Source organism: Podarcis melisellensis (genome assembly GCF_964234715.1).
Source record: "Podarcis melisellensis genome assembly, chromosome: 3".
In the NCBI taxonomy this organism is placed as follows: domain Eukaryota; kingdom Metazoa; phylum Chordata; class Lepidosauria; order Squamata; family Lacertidae; genus Podarcis; species Podarcis melisellensis.
This window is the reverse complement of record NC_138530.1, coordinates 54,589,373-54,608,144: the sequence shown is the minus strand read 5'-3', so window position 1 is coordinate 54,608,144 and position 18,772 is coordinate 54,589,373. Positions and strand designations below refer to the sequence as shown.

Here is an 18,772-nt window from a genome sequence, read left to right as displayed (position 1 = left end):
ACACATTTTCACTACGGGTGGGAATTGGCCACAAGATTTGACTTATCTCTGCACCTATGGGAAGCAACCTTCCTTTGGGCTTCCTTTGCTCTGTGCATTTCCATTATCTGGGACCATTAATTAGATCTGTTAAAAATGAACCTGTTTCTCCCCGCCTCCAAATTACTAAAAATAGCAATATATTTCCCCTTTTTCATATAAGGAGATGACATTTGCAGACATATGACCCCCTCCAAAATGGATTAAGTCTGCCAACTGGTAGGCAGATACATCCAGCAACCCTATTTTTACTATAGAGAATACAAACTATTCATTACCACCTAAATATTTTAGCATGCCTGACAAGACATTTAGTGTCATGTCTAGTTTAGCGCTATGTTTGCTGAAAGATTCACACTGATGAAGCCTTGTCAAGGTATATGTAACCAACCAAAATAAATACAAAAGAAAGTTTAAAAAATCTAATGGAAGGGGCCTGTCACAACTTGTTGGGTTAGGCCCAGAAAAAATTCTGAGGGTCCCATACATTTTGTTTGTATGTTGTTGTTTTTAAAGTACACATTTTATTCAGGTGAATGTTAAAAAATGTGCAACAGGTCTCCAAAATCTTTTTTCCCCCTGTAATTTTTTCTTATTGGCTGAGGTTTCTGCCAAAGGTTAGGGTAGTAGGAAGGTTCAGTTTATTTTTCATAATGAGAATGCACTGTCCCTTCCTTTAGTAGCTTCTCAAGTTGAAAAGACACAAATGTTCAATCAGTTACTAGTTTTTTTAAATATCTGCATATGCCACTAAAAGTGCAATCAGCAACAGCTAAAAATATTTGATAGCAGGGTGGAAAGTGAATTATCTGAACCACAGTGGGAGAAGACCTGCAGATCAGGAATTTGAGACAAGTTTAAAATGGCAATCTGGGAATGATAGGATAGGACGGGAGAAGAAGTCTTCCTATCATCAATGTCTTCCATTTCCTCTCTAAACACACGAGATGTAACCGGCTGTGTTCTTAGATAAATAAGGTATACTATTCATAGTATCAAATTATTAATTTCAATGGAAGTAACTCATAAAGTTCAACAAATGAACAAAGCAGAAGACCCGGTGGATCAGATCATTCTTTAGTCAGTTCATGCATAAGGTCCATCCGTGTAATGGTGACTATTCCATTTGTCTGTTCATAAAGTCCAAAAAATCCACATGAAAGGTTGCTACAGTTCCACAAAATCCTTACACAGAGTCTAGACAAGGATTTCCAGAATATTGGCCTTGTTTCACCGTCCCGGGCTTTATCAGTACTTAAAGCTCTAAGTAATGCAAATAAATACAAGATCATGATCTCACACATTTTACAGCAAAAATAATATAAATATAATATAAAACCATAAACAACTGTACATACCATATGTGACATTACAGGACAGTGGATCTTATGGAATAACAGTAGCTGCGGTAAGTAGCAACTGTTACAAAGTAGGGTTATATGGACAAGCACAAAATTGATTGCATTACAGGTGTTGGCAATCCACAGATACAAAATATCTTTCTTAAAGTGACCCATATGGCACAGCAAAAGTAAAACCAAACTTAATCCATGTTCAGATGATATACATGTAAACATTAATACAAACTCATACATAAATGTAAACAATTTTTGGATCTAAAGTAACGGCAATCCACAGGTGCACGATGAAGTTCTCAAATAAGTACTCACTTGGAAACAAACTTAGTCCATGCTACATGTAAACATTAGTACAAATTCACACAAAAAACAACTATAATCAATTTCAGTATTCAGACCTGAGGGATGTAAGGAATTGAATAAGAAAATAAACCAAGTTTCTTTCTGCATAAGGATTTTTTTAGCTTGTTCTACAGGACCTGAATACGTACAAATTACAAAAAATGTCAAGTCCTCATTGGAATGAGATGCTTCAATAAAATGTTGCACTAAAGAAGCATCTATTACATTGTTCCTGATCCTAGATTGGTGTTCTGATATTCTTACTTATCCACAGGGACATCTAATCATGTACAGGCATTTGCCACATGTACTAATCCACGTGTAATTTACGTGATTAGATGTACCTGTGGATTGTTGTATGTAGGTCATACTCTCAGACCTATCAAAGTAAGAACGAGAAGCATCTCATTCCGATGAGGACTTGACGTTTGTTGAACTTTATGAGTTACTTCCGTTGAAATTTTTAATTTGATACTATGAATAGTATACCTTATTTATCTAAGAACAGAGCCGGTTATGTCTCGTTTGAGTATGCTTTACATGACCATAGGTTTGTTTGTTGTTGTTTTCCATTTCCTCTCAGCAAGAATTAAACAGCTAGAAAGGATACACCAAACTTCTAAACAAGAGTGAAACCAAGTGTCAGAAACTGGTAAATACCTTGAAATTGCATCTATACACTGTCAGAAGAACATGTGTAGAAAAATGACTGCTTCACAAGGTATTCACCAACCAGAAACAATATCCACAATTGCTTTGAGGAAGCATAATGTTGAGACAAGTATACCAGTCTCCTGGCACTCACAGATAACCGAAAATATACAGACCACTGAATGTTCCATTCATCCAATAAGCAGCTAGCCATTTCGATTACAGAAATCTTTTTTAAAAAACAGTATTCTGAATCACTGTAGTTCTAGCATACTAACCATCTTCCCAGTTCTTCATAAGGTGTTCTGGAAAAGCTTTTCCTAATTTATTATACGTTAAAATGTCTCCATGAACAATACGAACTTTTCCTGGAGCTGCATCAGACAACATCTGTGATTTTTCAAAGAAAAAAAAAGCAAGAATAAGAGAAGGAAGGGAGGGGGAATAAAGTATAGAAAGAAGAAGAGACAGAGACTACAAAGTCCTCTATCACAAATATATCTTAACCCTTATTCCACACACAGAAGAGTGAACCCTCTCAGCTCTCACCAGGGACCTTCCCGCTCTTCCCCCAACCTCCCACCCTGGGAGATCCTCTCGACCCTGCCCCTCACGTAGGGGTCCTCATTTTCCACCCATCACCTTCCTGTGTGTATCTTTATATCAAAGCACGAACATGGGACAGATAAAGGCCTCAATATTCGTGACTAAGGGTGAGACTCAGATCATATTTACTGGAAAGTGAATACACTTAAAAAACCAACTACCTGCTGAATAAACAGGACTGAACTGAAATGTTATTTGGCACAGACTTAATAGGATATCCAACTTTTAAAATAGGATATTCAATGTTTAAAACAGCTAAAATTGGAAAATTACTATCAAAAGTCTTGTGAAACATTTGGATACCTGAAGCCCTGGAATAAAACGAGGATCTTTCTCAATTAACAGGACTTCTGCAACACCAGCATTCAAAATAGATCTTGTGATTCCTCCTGGCCCAGGGCCTACCTCACACACATGCGCATCTTTCAGACTGCCAGCTTTTCTCACTATCTTATCTGCAAGAAAGGACAGACAAATTAGTTCATCCTCAATGCACAGAGCTCATTAAGAAAAGCAGTTCAATGAGTTCATGTCAGAATGGAAATCAATGATTGCATCATCAAGTTAATTAAATTAGATATAAATAGGACTAAGACATCTATCGCAAGATGTATGTACTTGGTCTTTAGTATATAAGTTTAACTACAAAACTTATTTTAACTGTATTAGAAGTTCCTCTTTCATACAGAGTATGAAAGTTAGGGCATACACTCCCTAGCCTATACATGTTTACCTGGGTATAAGTTCCACTGAACTCAAACGGACATATTGAGGACTTGGCTATACAGCTGCAAACAAAACGTTTTAAGTGTGTTGTAAAGTGCAAATACGAATGTGACACTAGATGGTGAAGGTGAGCTATGGCAAATTCAGTACATTTTTCCAGTGCTTTTTTCTGGGGGGATGCATACCCCTAAACATTTTGTGAATCTAAGTTTGGCCTCATTGAGGGGCAGTATTTCAATATGAGTAAGGAAATGAGAGTACGCCTAAACATTTTTTTTCTGAGAAAAAGCACTGCATTTTTCAAAACTTTTTTTAAAAAGCATTTTCACAGCGTGTTTTATATGTGTGTAGATTCCATCAGCATAAACATATAATATGCTTGAACTGTAAAAATAATAAATTTTGTTACAGTTTGCAAACATTTTCTCATTAACTATGACTTTGGTTTGCAAGCTTTTTTAAAAAAGAAAAATAATTACCAACAAAACTGTCTGCAAATGAACAAATATGGCCTTCTAGGTTCAAAAAGGCTTACCTCTGCTTAAAACTGTCAGATTGTACTATGTAGTTTTCTTCTTCCTCCATGCTCTCTCTCATTTAGTGATTCATCTGACAGACTTAGTTTCAAGAATCACCTTATTTTGATTCAGTTGTCACTTCATTCCTAATGCTACCCTGGCATGACAATGGCACCAGATTTGTTTGATTAGCAGATCCTGCTGACCAGAAAGAACTGGACCACTTTACATCTACTTTTATTTAAAAAAATCACTGTGTAATTGTTAATGAAATTTAGGTTATTTACTGGTTATTCACATAAAAAAAGTTCCAACCTCTCCAACTTCTCTGTTCAAATCGCTGGAACTTGGCAAAAACTAATCTTTCTGGGCCCTCGGACAGTAATGCAAAATGGCTGCTGTAGGTGAGCCTGTCTATTCACAAAATGACTGCCAAGAAAGTAACAAAACTGATTACCCTGCATTCAATCTCTCTCACACCAGATCTTCACAAATGCACATCTGTTCTCTCCCAGATATAGTGACTGGAAGTGCATTCGTATGTAACATATGTCATATGTTTAACCAGTCCAACAGTCAAACCTATGCCACATAGTTGTGCTGCCTGCAAGTGCTCCAGTTGGGGAACAGCTTTTACCAAAGGTGTTGTGGGTTTTGAAGACACTCGAACTCAGGACGCAAGGGAGAAACGTGCTAGGAGGAAGGCACGCTTGGCAAATCCACACCATGATCAGCTCCCGCCCAGAAACCAATATCCCCACTGTGGAAGGATGTGTGGATCCAGAATTGGCCTCCACAGTCACTTACGGTCTCAGTGTTAAAACTGTGTTTATGGAAGACAATCTTACTCAGCTACGAGTGATCACCAAAGAAGAATAAGACAGTGCAAAGCTATCAGGGAGAATGGTCTAGCGAACTGGTTAAACACGTGGCATTTGGTTCACAGGAATTACATTGCCACACATGAACTCTCTTCACACGGTCTACCTCACTGGGTCACTGTGAAATTAAATAAGAGAATCATCACTCTCACTAGTGGTTTCAGTACGGAGCACATTGTTTATGTTTCAGTTTGGGTGATAACCTGGCTCCGCATAACATAACTTTATCCATTAATTTATAACCATCAGAACATGCTATAGAGGTAAACTGATAACCTTTGACCTATGCTACCATACTGAAGTATTCTAAACTGTAGACATTACATAATTAAGGCCTGGAGTATAGGCAATTCCCCATTTATGTGCGTTCAAGGCATGCACAACCGTGACTACATACATTGTCACGAACCTGGAAGTGGCAAAAAAGAAAAAGGGGGTGCAAAAATGGCCCCCAAAGAGCACAAAAACTGTGCAAAAATAGCATCTAGTGACCCAACGAGCCTTAACAAGAGCAATTCCAGGAGCCTTTGCACTGACCTTGGAGAGGCCTGTGAAGAGTTGGGAGTTTTGAGCGAGCAATTGCGGTGGAATTGCCTATATGGAATATTTTCATGAATCATGCCATATCTGGGCTTTAATTGTGCACTCACTTACCTGGGAGTAAGTCCCATTAAACTCAATGGGTCCTTTTTCTAACAAAGCAATAGAATGCTTAAACTGTTAATCCATGTTTGAATAATTTAAACATAGTGCATTCAATTTAAATAAACATACAAATATAATCTATTTAAACACAGCTTTTTTAAAATGTAGAAAACCACAAAGTAGTATATGTATGAAAACTGAAAGATGACACAGACTGCTTACCTGTAAGTCTCAGATCCAGAAGAAAGTTCTGGGACAGCTGCTTTTCAGCTTTGAGCTTAAACAGTTTAATAATTTCTCCAATTGTTGGAAGAGGTGGTAGGCGAAACATAGCCGCTTGTCTTGATGCAGCCATTGATTAAAAGTGTTACTCTTTGCCACTAGCAAAATATTAGGAGGAAAAGATTAAATTAGAACTTCTTATATATTTGGCTATCAAGTTTTAAGAGGCATCGGAATTCTACACCCACCCACATGAATGCTTTTTTAATTGGACCAGCAGCATCCAACACATGCTTTCTGTCAGCATCAAACATTCTAAAATACCCAAAACTTTATGTAATATGTTTCTGAAGACTTTCTGACTGAAAATATGGCCTAGAGTGGATACAAATACAGTGGTACCTCGGGTTACATATGCTTCAGGTTACAGACTCCGCTAACCCAGAAATAGTACCTTGGGTTAAAAACTTTGCTTCAGGATGAGAAAAGAAATTGTGCTCTGGCAGCACAGCAGCAGGCCCCATTAGCTAAAGTGGTGCTTCAGGTTAAGAACAGTTTCAGGTTAAGAACGGACCTCCGGAACGAATTACGTACTTTACCTGAGGTACTACTGTATTTATGTGTGGTTTAGGAAGCAGCACACGAGATAATAACAAATTGCCCTTGCAATCCTGGTTCAATTATATGTTGGGGTGCTTCTAAACTCACTTCGAGAAAACATTGAAAGCCCGCTTTTCGCAGCCCTCATATGGCAACTCTAGCTTGCCTTGCAAGAACCTGCAAGGGCCGTATATAGAAACACTGGTCTTCCGTGAGTCAACCTACTCAAGTATAGCAAGCAAGGCGCCACACGCCGCTCCTCTGCTGCTTCCGTGTGAGCTGAGGGGCAGAAGCTTCGGGCTGCCAACTGGCTAGAGAAAATAACCGTTCTTGGAGCCTGTTGAGAACAGTTTATATGTATTTTTCACAGCATTTGATAACGGATTCAGGTGGGGTGGTCGAGGGGAGGGCATACCCCGTCTCCCGTCACGGGCTTCTTGGGGGGGGGGCTTGGCTCGCGGCCAGTTCACTGAGGGGAGTCGGCGCGAGCGCACAGGCAGCCGGCAGAACCAGCCGCCGCGCGCTCAGGTCGTCGGTGCGCACGCGCAACGCGGGGAGGGGCGGAGGAAAACGCGCGAGAGGCGAAGGCGGGCACTTGCAACTTACAGTTATGGCTCCGTTTGCCTCACAAGACGCCGCATTAGGAAAGAAGCGGAATGAAGTAAAACGACGAGGAACACAAATACCGGGGGAGGGGAGTGCTCGCTTGTTGCTAATGAGATGGAATACCGTCAATTGCCCCTTTCCCCCAACCTCCCTTAAATAAAAAAAAAAATTACCCTCATGACCCCGGATGCGGAAATCCGTATCATTCACCCTCTTCCCACTGCAGGATTGGAAAAGACGCTCTACCCCTTCATCTTGTCTTCTCTCCAGGGAGAACTCCGCCCGACTGCCCACTGCCGCCCGCTCATTGGCTGGTGTTCATTAGAGCCTAAAAGGGGCGGGGCGCACTTGACTGCGTATAGCGCTCGAGGAAGGCGTTCGCCGCTCAACGCTTTATTGCTTCGCTGCCTTCTTCCGCCTCTTTGTTGTTTCCGGAGTTTTTCGCTCGGTGCTTTCCACTACCCAACTTTCTCAGCCAGCCCTCAAGAGCGAAGGGCGGGAAGATCTTAGATCCTTCTGTGGCATTTAAGCTCTTCCTCCATCTTCAGTGGAGATTTGACTCTGGGTCAGGATCATGCAATAGGGAATAACATAGGAGATAACATAATCTGTCATAACAACAGATTCCAGCGAGAAAAGAGCGTCTCTGGACATGTGCAAAGTGCAGTTCACCCTCTGCTTAGTAACCATGAGAGATAGTATTTTGGCATTAGGAGATGAGGTTATGTGAGAAGGTGTAGCTAGTATGTAGAATGCAATGCAGAATACTAATGAAAAGCTAATTTTTATAGCAGTCAAGAACTCCCTTCTGTCATGCTGATCCTTGGTCAGGTCAGTCACATTTTCCCAAGTCTAGCAAAGGTGTGAGGAGATTTCATAGACTTCACACTGACAACAGAAAGCAGCAAGAAATCCCAGTTGTTTTCTCAGCCAAGAGTTCCCAAACACTGGAACATGGACCACCAGTGGTCCACAAGCATTATTCAGGTGGTCCACAGTGTCTGGATTTGTGTTACAGATAGGTAGCCGTGTTGGTCTGCCATAGTCAAAACAAAAAAAAAATTCCTTCCAGTAGCACCTTAAAGACCAACTAAGTTAGTTCTTGGTATGAGCTTTCGTGTGCATGCACACTTCTTCAGATACACAGGAATTTTTTTTGTTTTGACTCTGGATTTGTGGTTGAGGACAGAAGGTGGCACATCTTTTGCATTAAATAGATTGGTTTTTTAATTGTATTCTTATGAGTTGTGGGGGGTGGGTTGTGCGCCCTAGCCCCCTTCTAATAACTAGATCCAGCACAGATTCAATTCTTGGAAGATCCAGGCTAGCTTTCCGGTGAGGTAATGCCCCCCCTATCTAAGATAACTGTGTCATACAGCAAATTGCTGGGGGCCCCTCCCTCAACTCTTAGCTCTGGCTTTTGTCTAACTACCATCATTAGAAGGACGAAGGCAAAAAGTGAGAGTTGTATAGAAGCTTATGTGTTGTGTAAAATTAGTTTTGCAATTAGAAAATGTAGATTTTTAAAAAATACAAAGTGGAAGTATACAAAAAAATAACATTTTCAATCTTTAGATTTTGTTTCATTCTGAAAAATACTGTTTCATTTTACAATTTATTATTGCTTACTTTTGAATTAGATGTATATGGGGGCATCAAATTCAAGTGCTTAGGGCCTCTAAATTGGCCCTGCCCCCCCCCAATCTAATTTTTCCCCTTTTGTAGAAAATCTGATAAATAAAAAAACTGTTGGTGACAACACATTTGCAGTATTACTTTCCTCTCTGTAAGCACCCATAAAAAACTTATCTTGAGAAGTATTTCTACAGCTGTAGTTTTCAGTCTACAAGTGGTGAACATACAACACTTCATTTGTTCCATATTCTTAATTTAATCGGACAATGGTAAAGTGTTTCAGGTTCTCAATACTATGTCTTCATATTCAGTGGCAACGTCCAATCAATTCAACATTTGTGTCTTACACAGGTCCTGGGCACCACTCACATAATTAAGTGTTGGGCTGCCTCCTTTCTTGCTGGGTCCGTGACCAACTGTTCTAGGGCACTAATTATTGAACACAGGTTGAAATGTCACATGCTAGCATTCCAGCTGCCGGATATAGTGTAGCTAAAAATACACATACCTTCTTCAAACAATTTCTAGGGATGATTGTCAGAGGCGTCCTGCTGGCAAAGGAAGTGATTTTGGGAGGCCGTTTGCACAAATGTTCCGCAAAGCAGGGAAGAATGTTCTGTCCGTGGTACTGTAAAACTAATGATGGGTTTCAAGGATTTCCTTATGATTTTGTCTGTTTCCATTTTCTTACTTGCTGTTCACTGTGAGTATAAATGAATGGCAAGACACTGTTTTGTGGCAGTGGAATGTTTAATAAAAGTGCATAGAGATTGTCTGGAAGTTCAGTCAGTGCATTAGATAAGAGCAGAAATCAAAGATTTACTGAAGTAAGTAACTTCACTCCATTTCATCCATTCACTTTGTAGAAGTGTCCAGTACTCAGTGGAGCAACATGCACTTGTTATTTGGATAATCGGTGATAAATTATATATATATATTTTAAAAACCAAGTTAGTCCCACCCATTTTTTGTCCAAAATGTTAGCCTCAAATAACTTGAGAACCAGAATCCTAATGATGCTTAAGCACTTCTTAAAAGCATTAGGCAGAGTGAGGTAGGATATTAATAAATCTCAGCCTCAGATGTTTGTGCACAATCTAGGAATGAAACAGATATTGACGTACTGTAAGTAAAGGGAAAAAGCCCAGATAAATCAGGAGCTCAAATGTACCCGATCTTCTGAAAGTAGAGCTTGCAGTTGGAACTGAATATAAAAACAACACAGAGCAAGCCCCATTATCAGCAGGGAACTTCCTTTGCAGCCTAATCAGAGAATTGTAGAGTCGAGGGCCATCTAGTCTAACTTCCTGCAATGTTGTTTGAAAGCATCAAAGTGGCCCGTCAAGATTGAGGTAGAGAAGTTCAGAATCAGTCCTGGTGTTCATCCTATTCCCCATCTCTTCCAAGACAAGGAAAATGGAATTTTAGAGAGTAACTGCCAGGGGAAACTGTGAAAGTCATATTTTATTCCCCTTTAGCTTTCAACTTACTCATTTTTTAAAAAATAAAGTAAAATTGAAGCCTTTTTAACCAGCTACGGTTAAAAGCTGATGGCTGAAAATAGAATCAACTATTCTAAAGTTAAAAGTTAGATCATGACAAAAATATTTGGGAACAATTCATCTCTTCTCTCCAGCACTCAGTAAATCTGCTGAGAAGATGCAGAAATAAAGACATAGCAAATAAACAACATGCACAGTAATCTCACCACTAGATGACACTCTTGTTCCGTGCTATGTGAACTCTTAAATTTCTAGATTACTAACAGCACCAGCACCAAAAACCTGAATGCATGGATCAGGTTAATGAAATAATCTTGCTATGAAGAAAGAAGAGGAAAGTACACATAATAAAACTGGGTGCCACCTTGACTAGGAGGGGTTGATTTGATAGCGGAATGTGATTATTTTTTTAGATTGTTTCATTCACATGGAACCCCTACTTAGCAATGCACTGATTATGCTGTCAGCTGACCATGAAAAGTCTTTAAAATGGCAGTTTCCTGGAGAACAGCGAGGTGGCAGCACAACTAAAGGTGAGCATGTTGAGAAGCCTTGGCTCCCTTATATATAAAAAAGCCACTTTGCCATGGGAAAATTGCCTTATTTACATAAAGTGCACTTATTTACATAGGGTGCACTTAATTGCACACAATGAATGAATAATGAAATATTTCAATGAAGACTGAGCAACTTGACCCCAGAGCTTTCCAAACTTTTCATGTTGGTGACACACTTTTTAGACATGCATCATTTTGTGACACAGTAATTTAGTTTTACTAGCAAACCAGAGGTTAAACAAACCCTTTTCCAGCCCTAGGAGAAGTGTGAGGCGCATTCACACGATACACCTACAGACTGCAACAGACACAGTAATCAGTGGCGTAGCGTGGGGGGTGCAGGGGGGGCCGGCCGCACCGGGCGCAACATCTGAGGGGGGCGCGCGCTAATCTAGTGGAAGAGACTCGAGTGCTAAAATCCACAGGTTAGGGGGCGCAAATTACTTGCCTTGCCCCGGGTGCTGACAACCAACGCTACGCCACTGACACTAATATGTCACGACACACAGTTTGGAAAGCTTTGTTTTAGCCCAATATTTTTGTGTTACATTCGTATTAAGACACTCATTCTTCACCATAGTGCCATTACTTGCAATGAGGCTGCTCTAGAGTAAATAGATCTAAGGAGGTTGTGACCAAGGTACATGTGAAAGACTTTTATGTCTCTCTACCTGAAAATCTAAATCATTTTTTAAATACTTTGGTGAACTTAATGCTTCTCCCTTAACACTCATCCATGCAGGAGAAACTGAGCATGTGATTAACCACTTGTAGAATGACTGAAGGGAATTTTAAGTAAGTCTAGTTGTGCTGATCATGGGGACTATGGTGTCACTTCTGTCATTATGATAGGTTGAGCTCAAGCCCATGAATCAAGTTTGTGACTACAGTAGTACCTTGGGTTAAGTACTTAATTCGTTCCGGAGGTCCGTTCTTAACCTGAAACTGTTCTTAACCTGAAGCACCACTTTAGCTAATGGGGCCTCCCGCTGCCGCCGCACTGCTGGAGCACGATTTCTGTTCTCATCCTGAAGCAAATTTCTTAACCTGAGGTACTATTTCTGGGTTAGCTGAGTCTGTAACCTGAAGCGTATGTAACCTGAAGCGTATGTAACCCGAGGTACCACTGTATCTGATTTCTTAATTGATAATGTTTGCTTCAGTTGACAGAACTTTCCCTGCTTAACTAAATACTTAATGCTTTTGGGTAGTCATTGGGATTAATGAATATGGTCAAGTATAACCACAAAACTGAGACAAAAGGAAATACTTTACTCCTCTGTTCATTTTCCTTGCTATCCCACCGAAAATGCATTCATGCTGCAACAATGATTTTTGTATTTCTTGATGTTAAAGAATAGGAAGACAGGATGAGACCTGCCATTCAATCTGGGTTATACTCCAATAATTCTCAGATATTGCCCATCATCTGTACCGCTGTAACCCTGTACCCACGTACCTGAGAGTAGGCACCACTGAACGTAATAGTGGATTAGATCTGAGTTGATATGTATAGGGCAGAACTCATACAATGCCCTGTCACAACCCAACAGTATCGTATTGTGGATTGCCTGCGCCTGAGGCGAGGCAAGTGCTGCACACCGCACCAGTGGACTGGGTAGCTGGGGTGGAGGCATGTGCCTGAGGGGCACATGTGGAGCCCACGAGGCATATGGCTGCTGGTGTCGGCACTGCTGCTGGTGGTGGCCACATACCCTCTTGACTTGATGGCTCCAGCGCTTCCCAGCTCAACCAGCCAAGGCGTAGGGCATGTGGGCATCCCATTGCCAGCCACAAGGAGAAGGAGGTGTGACCGCAGCTTCTAAGGCCCAGCCCAGGCCCACTTTGCCGCCCCATGGCTCTAGAAAGGGGCAGAAGCCCAGCCACGCAAGGGAGCCTCTGAGAATTTTGTGCCCATGGTCACCACCCTTCTGCCCCCTCAACACTACACTACGCCACTGCAACTCAGGCTTCAAGAACAAGGTCTATGTGATGTTTATTTCAGTTCTGCAGTTTTGCTAAAGCTTCACATATCCAAAAAGCAAATTCATTTCTGTTTGTTATTTTGTTTTGCCCTTCATTCCACCTCACTCCAGGCACAGCTGCAATATGCACTCCTAAAGTTGTAGTCAATGGGCAAAATAGCACTTCTCCCAGCAGGGTTCTATACATCCTCATCCTATTATCCATTTCTGATTTCAGCCGCATCCATAATAAAGTGATTTTCATTCAGTGTAAATACAGTTTCATTCTAGTCTAACAAGCCTCGCCAATCTTTCCCCCACCTCCTTCCTTCCCCCCCCTTCATTCTAAGTCACTCACCCTGATACCAGGGAAATTCACCTCTCACAGTGATAACACTTCTGCTACTCAGTCAACTACAGCAAGGACTCAAAATGCGCCTTCTGTAGCATACCACATTGATTTGCAAAAGCGAGAATAAATCAAAGCAGTGAAGAGATGCCACATTGAGCTAGAAGCAAAAACATTACATCTTGTTGCAGGAGGCTGCCCTAAGTATAGGTTGTGGGGAATGAGAGCACGGTACTTCAGACACTATGCTTGTTGCTTCCTATATAGGCTCCATTAAAAGAACCACTCTGGATCTGTCGGAAATTACCGCTTCTTTCTTCAACAGAGTAGCAGCTGATCCTTGTTTCCGCACAGCACTCCTCTTCACAAAAGCTTGATGTTTCTTTCTCTATGAAATTTATATTTTTAATGTGTCAAGTTTCTCTGAGGTTCAGTACAACACTGAGGCGAAGGGAAGCCTCCGGGCAAACCACCACGGAGATTCATTCATCACTTACTCTGTGGCTCCTGCCAATGCCCCACATTAATCATTTCATACAGAGGGGAAAGAAGAAGAAAAACCACATCTTTTAAAACTATTTGGAAATAAAGATATACAGCCTTAAACTCAATCATAGTACAACTGTGCCTTTTATAGCAAGCTTTCCATACAAATTTGGTCCCCAAACAGAAGATTATAAACTATAACTGCAGCGTTCAGTAATATGCAGGGTTTCTTGCTCTGTATACTCTCATTGGGTTTGTTTGGTGTGTGTTTTTTTAGTGTTCTACCACTGCCTTGTACGTGCATGTATGTTTAATGTTGTCATTTGTCTTGTTCATCTGGTGACACACATGGGATGTTTTGCACTTCAGGTTTTATTGCGTGGATCAGTAACCGCATTATCTGATCCCCTTGATCCGTATTTTACACCTCAGTACAACTGCAATGCCTTTCTTTTGTTTACTGTCAAACAAATCTACTGCTATTTATGTGCTAATTCTTTGGAGTTTTTATGGATTCTCCCCTCCCCCCCCCACTTTTTGGAAACTTCACCATGAAGTATGTAAGTGTCAGGTTTCAAATACGTATTCTTAATGGTTTATCAATGACCAGAGTAAAGAAAAACAGCACTTACAGGGAGAGGAGGGAAGTAGCAAAGCACCTGAGTAGGAAAAGTGTTATGATCTCAGCTGGAATCTAAAAACAGATGGGAGTTGAATCAGGTAGAGAGAGAAAGGGGGAGCAGAACAGTCTGAAAGCATAGAAGGTAACTAAGCTGGAATTTTCAAGTGGTATTCAATCACATACCAGGCGCATTCAGGTTGTGTAATTAAAGTAGATTTGGAGCTCTTGTGTAGGGTTGCCATACATCTGGGGAAACCCGGACGTGTCCTCTTTTTGAGCGCCAACATACCCATCTGGGCAGATTTTTACAGTTTAAAGAAAATGTCTGGTTTGGGGGCGTGTTTGGGGCTCAGGCATTTCAGGTGCCCACACACCTCTTTCCCCAGCTCAGGCATGCACTGGCTCAGGCTGTCCTCTTTTTTGCTCTTCAAGATATGGCAACCCTATCTTGTGTGACAAGCTTGCTCCCCTCCTCATGTGTTATGTCTTTGTAGATTATGAGCCTGAGGAGAAGGACCTGAAACTGATTTCTGTAAGCAGTGCTGAGAGCCTTTTTGGCTAAAGGGCAGGATATAAATGCTGTAAAGAAATCCATAACAAAGGAGGGGGGGATGCAGGGAAGCCTTGAACAATACATTTTCATTGTTAAAGATCAAAAAGGTTCAGACAAACTTAGACCCAGTAGTCCTTAATAATTCTGAGCTTGCAAGCTTTGTGTTCCATGTTATAAAGATTTGTAACTGATTCAGTTTCATGAGATTGTGTATCTATGACCAAGAAGGCTATATCACTCTACAGAAGACCTTACAGGACAGATGGGTCTGGTTCTTTTGTTCCTATAAAAACTGCACAATAGTAACACATGTTGTATCTTCACTACCACACAAACCCAATTCTCATTCAGACCACCAAATGGAGTACAATTGTTGTTGTTATTATTATTATTATTATTAATGTGCTGTGACTAGATGGTGGGACCGGAGAACTGAGGTTCTGCCCATCACTTTTTTATTTTAAGCATGATCTAAATGTATTAGCATTTATATGTATTATTATTGTTGCTGTTGTTTATTGATTTATATAACGCTTATATGCAAAAATAGCTTCTAAGTGGTTTACAGCTATAAAATCAATTATAAAATTTAAACATAATTAAAATACACAATAACAATTCCACCAGAGCATTTAAACATCCCTAATGAAAATATACAATAAAACAAGCCAGTTAAAAAGCACAACATCCGAAGCAGTTAAAAAAAAATCAAGTTCAGAGGAACGCTTGCCTAAACAGGTACTTCTGGGACCTCTCATATTTCAGCAGGGAGGGCATTTTACAACACTCGTGCTGCCACTGAAATACCCCACCTCCAGGTTACCATTAGCTGATAGAAAAACAGCCAAGTCCCATTTGCTAATCCTAATGCTCACAGAGGAGAGGGAAGATTGTTTTTCAGGTGACCTGTTTGCTTAGCACTTGTCTAACTCAGAATATGTGGGACTACTGAGCTGGTGAGAACTTCCCTCCACTACTGTGCTGTTGTTTTTAAAGCATCACCCTCACCCTAAGCAATCTCAGGTTGCAATTTAAGGACAAAGTAAATTCCTCTACTGAACACAGAATGCCAAATGCTCTGTTTCAAAAGGTCTAGATTCTAGAAACTTTCTTTGTTGTAGTAAAACTGAACACCTCTTGGATCAGCAGATGAATACCAGCTGCACTTCTTTCGAAGGGTTTGAGACAGAGATTTAGGTCCGCAGAAGAAAACACCAATGTTATTGCTGCCAAGAAAAGCAAGATACCCAGATTAATTTCAGAATGAAAGAAGGGGGGGGGGAATAATAATATGTAATGCCAACTTTATTACAGAGCATGGGAAATATGTTTCCAGCTTCATGACCATTATTTGGGGGATGCTGTCAGAACACTGAATGGGAAGGTGAAGTTTGCACTGCCCTGGAGCTTTTTTTGTCTGTTTCGGAAAGTCACCCTTTAAAAGGGTCATAGGGCTAAACATGCATCAAACAGTTTATAGGGAAAAAATCCTTTAAAGCATGAACTATATGGACCTGAAAGCAAAGACTTTATATTCTGTCATTTTTGTGTATCACAGCTGATTTCATATGGCCTCCCAAGTCAGTGGTTAGGCATCTCTGGATTAGGTAGTCCACTGGATAGATTCCATTTGAATCCTTACTAGGAAGTAAGCTTCACTTGTCTCAGTAGTGCTTATAGCTGAGTAATCATACATAGGATCGCCATGCATGTTTTTTTCTTATTTAAAAAGACATTCTTATTGGTCAACTGGCAGGTAAATAGTAGGCACTGCTAAACAGGGACTGATGGGTCTGTCAATTTCAGTTTCTAGTTCTTCCAGTCTTACATTCACTTCTCCACATTTCCACAACAGCTTGTAATTAAAGAAAACATTTTCATGAAAATTCACCAGCATTTTAGTGTGAATTTCTCCTAATACTGTATTGCTTGTATATATACACATGCTTGTTTATAATTCTGCCTAATATACACATTTTTGCAAAGCAATCTGCCCTAAAATAATGCACTTTTCACATGTTACTTTCATTAGTATACGCATATTCATGCACACTGTATAAATTACTTGGAGAACTGGATTGCAAAATTTGAAGAAATGCAAATTTCAAATGATGGCTGCATTTTGGTATACACACCGTTTCACATTACATAGATTCACCTTTAAATGCAAACTGAATTGAATTTCTCCCACACCCCTACTGCTGTTAAGAAACCACAAAATATTTTTGTTTATGTCCTTTTTCTGGGTGATGAAGACAAAATAAGCTGCAGTGACTGCTTCAGAGGCTACTGGGAACAAATAAGCCTTTTCTAAGCTTTTCTTAGCAAAACTCTGGAGTTCAACTTAGACCTTTCAAGCTGAGATGAACTAATAACATAAGAGCATTGTCTTTACATCCACAGCCAATTATGTTGGGGAACAAACACATCCTTGACATCGTAAGAAAAAGGCCTCACTGTTTATCTCTTTAATAACCATTTTCAAGGGAAATTAGTGTTACTTTGTCCTTTGTGCTGAACAATAATTGGATTGTGTCTTTCAATTATAGCTGGACAAATGCCAAGATATTTTAATACTTCAAATATTAGATTCTCCTGTCCAAAAATTAGATTTTATTGGCATTGTCTATCCAAGATTTCTTCATCTAAAGTTTTATTACACATAAAGATGCTTTCAGCATAAGAACTCAGCTCAAATTATTATTGAAAGTGTTATTGATAAAGTGGTACAATTTTTCTTCCCTACCTAGCTCACTGGGGGAAATGCAGTATAATGACATTACTTGCTAATTTGCCTTACCTAGGATGATTTTCTGCTATATGTTTGAATTCTGTGTCCCAGTTTGGTCGTCCATAGAAGGTCTTTTGTTTCAAACCAGTAATTACATCCAACTTTTCATCATAATGTAAGGCAATATGAGTAGCCTGTATTGTTGAGAACCAAAAGGTAATTATTTGAGAACCAGAAAGTTTAACATCACCTTCAAGGAAAAAAGGAAAGGCTATCATCCTAAAATTTGGAGGAACAGACTAAAAGAGGCACTCAAAAGTCTAGATCAGGGATGCCCTCCAAATGACCACTGAGCATGTTGGCTGGGCTGATGGGATTTATATTCCAAGTTCATATTCTCCTGGGATAGCTCAGTCAGTAGAGCATGATACTCTTAATCTCAGGGTCATGGGTTCGATCCCCGCGTTGGGCAAAAGATTCCTGCATTGCAGGGAGTTGGGCTATACATGACCCTTGTGGTCCCAACTCTACAATTCATAAGACATCTTCATTAGTTATGACCGTGGTATTGTTGCTCTAAATGTTAACATTCTGTGGATGTTTCTGTAATCGGCATCCATTGTGGACCTGCCCAATCTCATGTATGGCATGTGGCGCTGGCATGCAGACTTTCCACATTAGCAAGCAGATTCACATGGGTAGCTAAGCTACATAAATCATGCAGCATCTACTCAAGGTCTGCAAGAGATAATGGAATTCTGTAGCTATGCCTCCCTTCCCTCTTCTCTTTCCCCATCTCCCAGCTGCATATTCATACCCCTCCAACCTTGCATTCCTTTCTTTATTATCACAGTGGCATCAATTTGGGTAGCAGACTGCACAGTAGGCAGGAATTCTTGCCCTGGTCATCAAACCCCTGAAAGATAACCCCAAATTATGTATAGGTAACTCCAAATATGTCCCCAGTGCCTTCCTGTTTCAGTTAACCAAAATAGTTAGTAGAGACTAATGTACAAGTTGTGGGAGAAATTGTGAAGTGCCAGAGAGAGAAATTTAGTGGACAGGGTGGCACTGCCATAAGGGGTTGGGAGCAGGCAGAGTCACGGGGAAAAGGAAAGCTGGAAGGAGGGAGAGGAAAGAGTAAGAGAAGAACTAAAGGGAAGAGGGCTTGGGGAGCAG

At 40.4% G+C, this 18,772-nt stretch overlaps 2 protein-coding genes across 6 annotated transcripts in view; both read right to left on the bottom strand.

The window, feature by feature from the left end:
• TFB1M (transcription factor B1, mitochondrial) overlaps positions 1–8,200 on the bottom strand; it is a gene marked incomplete at its 3' end in the record, with an annotated part of 31,176 nt that extends 22,976 nt beyond the window's left edge. The window contains exons 1-4 of one of the 4 annotated variants that reach the window (XM_081905225.1): positions 7,368–8,200; positions 5,989–6,146; positions 3,300–3,451; positions 2,669–2,780 (exon numbers count right to left, since the gene is read on the bottom strand). In XM_081905225.1, coding sequence (XP_081761351.1) covers positions 2,669–2,780; positions 3,300–3,451; positions 5,989–6,121 — 397 coding nt within the window. In that variant the 5' untranslated portion in view covers positions 6,122–6,146; positions 7,368–8,200. The other 3 variants (XM_081905222.1, XM_081905224.1, XM_081905223.1) reach the window with 3 other exon arrangements.
• Positions 8,201–13,812: 5,612 nt separating this feature from the next.
• NOX3 (NADPH oxidase 3) overlaps positions 13,813–18,772 on the bottom strand; it is a 29,150-nt gene continuing 24,190 nt past the window's right edge. For both annotated transcript variants that reach the window (XM_081905180.1, XM_081905181.1), the window contains 2 exons: positions 17,663–17,787; positions 13,813–16,088 (listed from right to left, as the gene is read on the bottom strand). In XM_081905180.1, the coding sequence (XP_081761306.1) occupies positions 15,962–16,088; positions 17,663–17,787 (252 nt within the window). In that variant the 3' untranslated portion in view covers positions 13,813–15,961. The remainder of the gene's footprint in view (positions 16,089–17,662; positions 17,788–18,772) is intronic.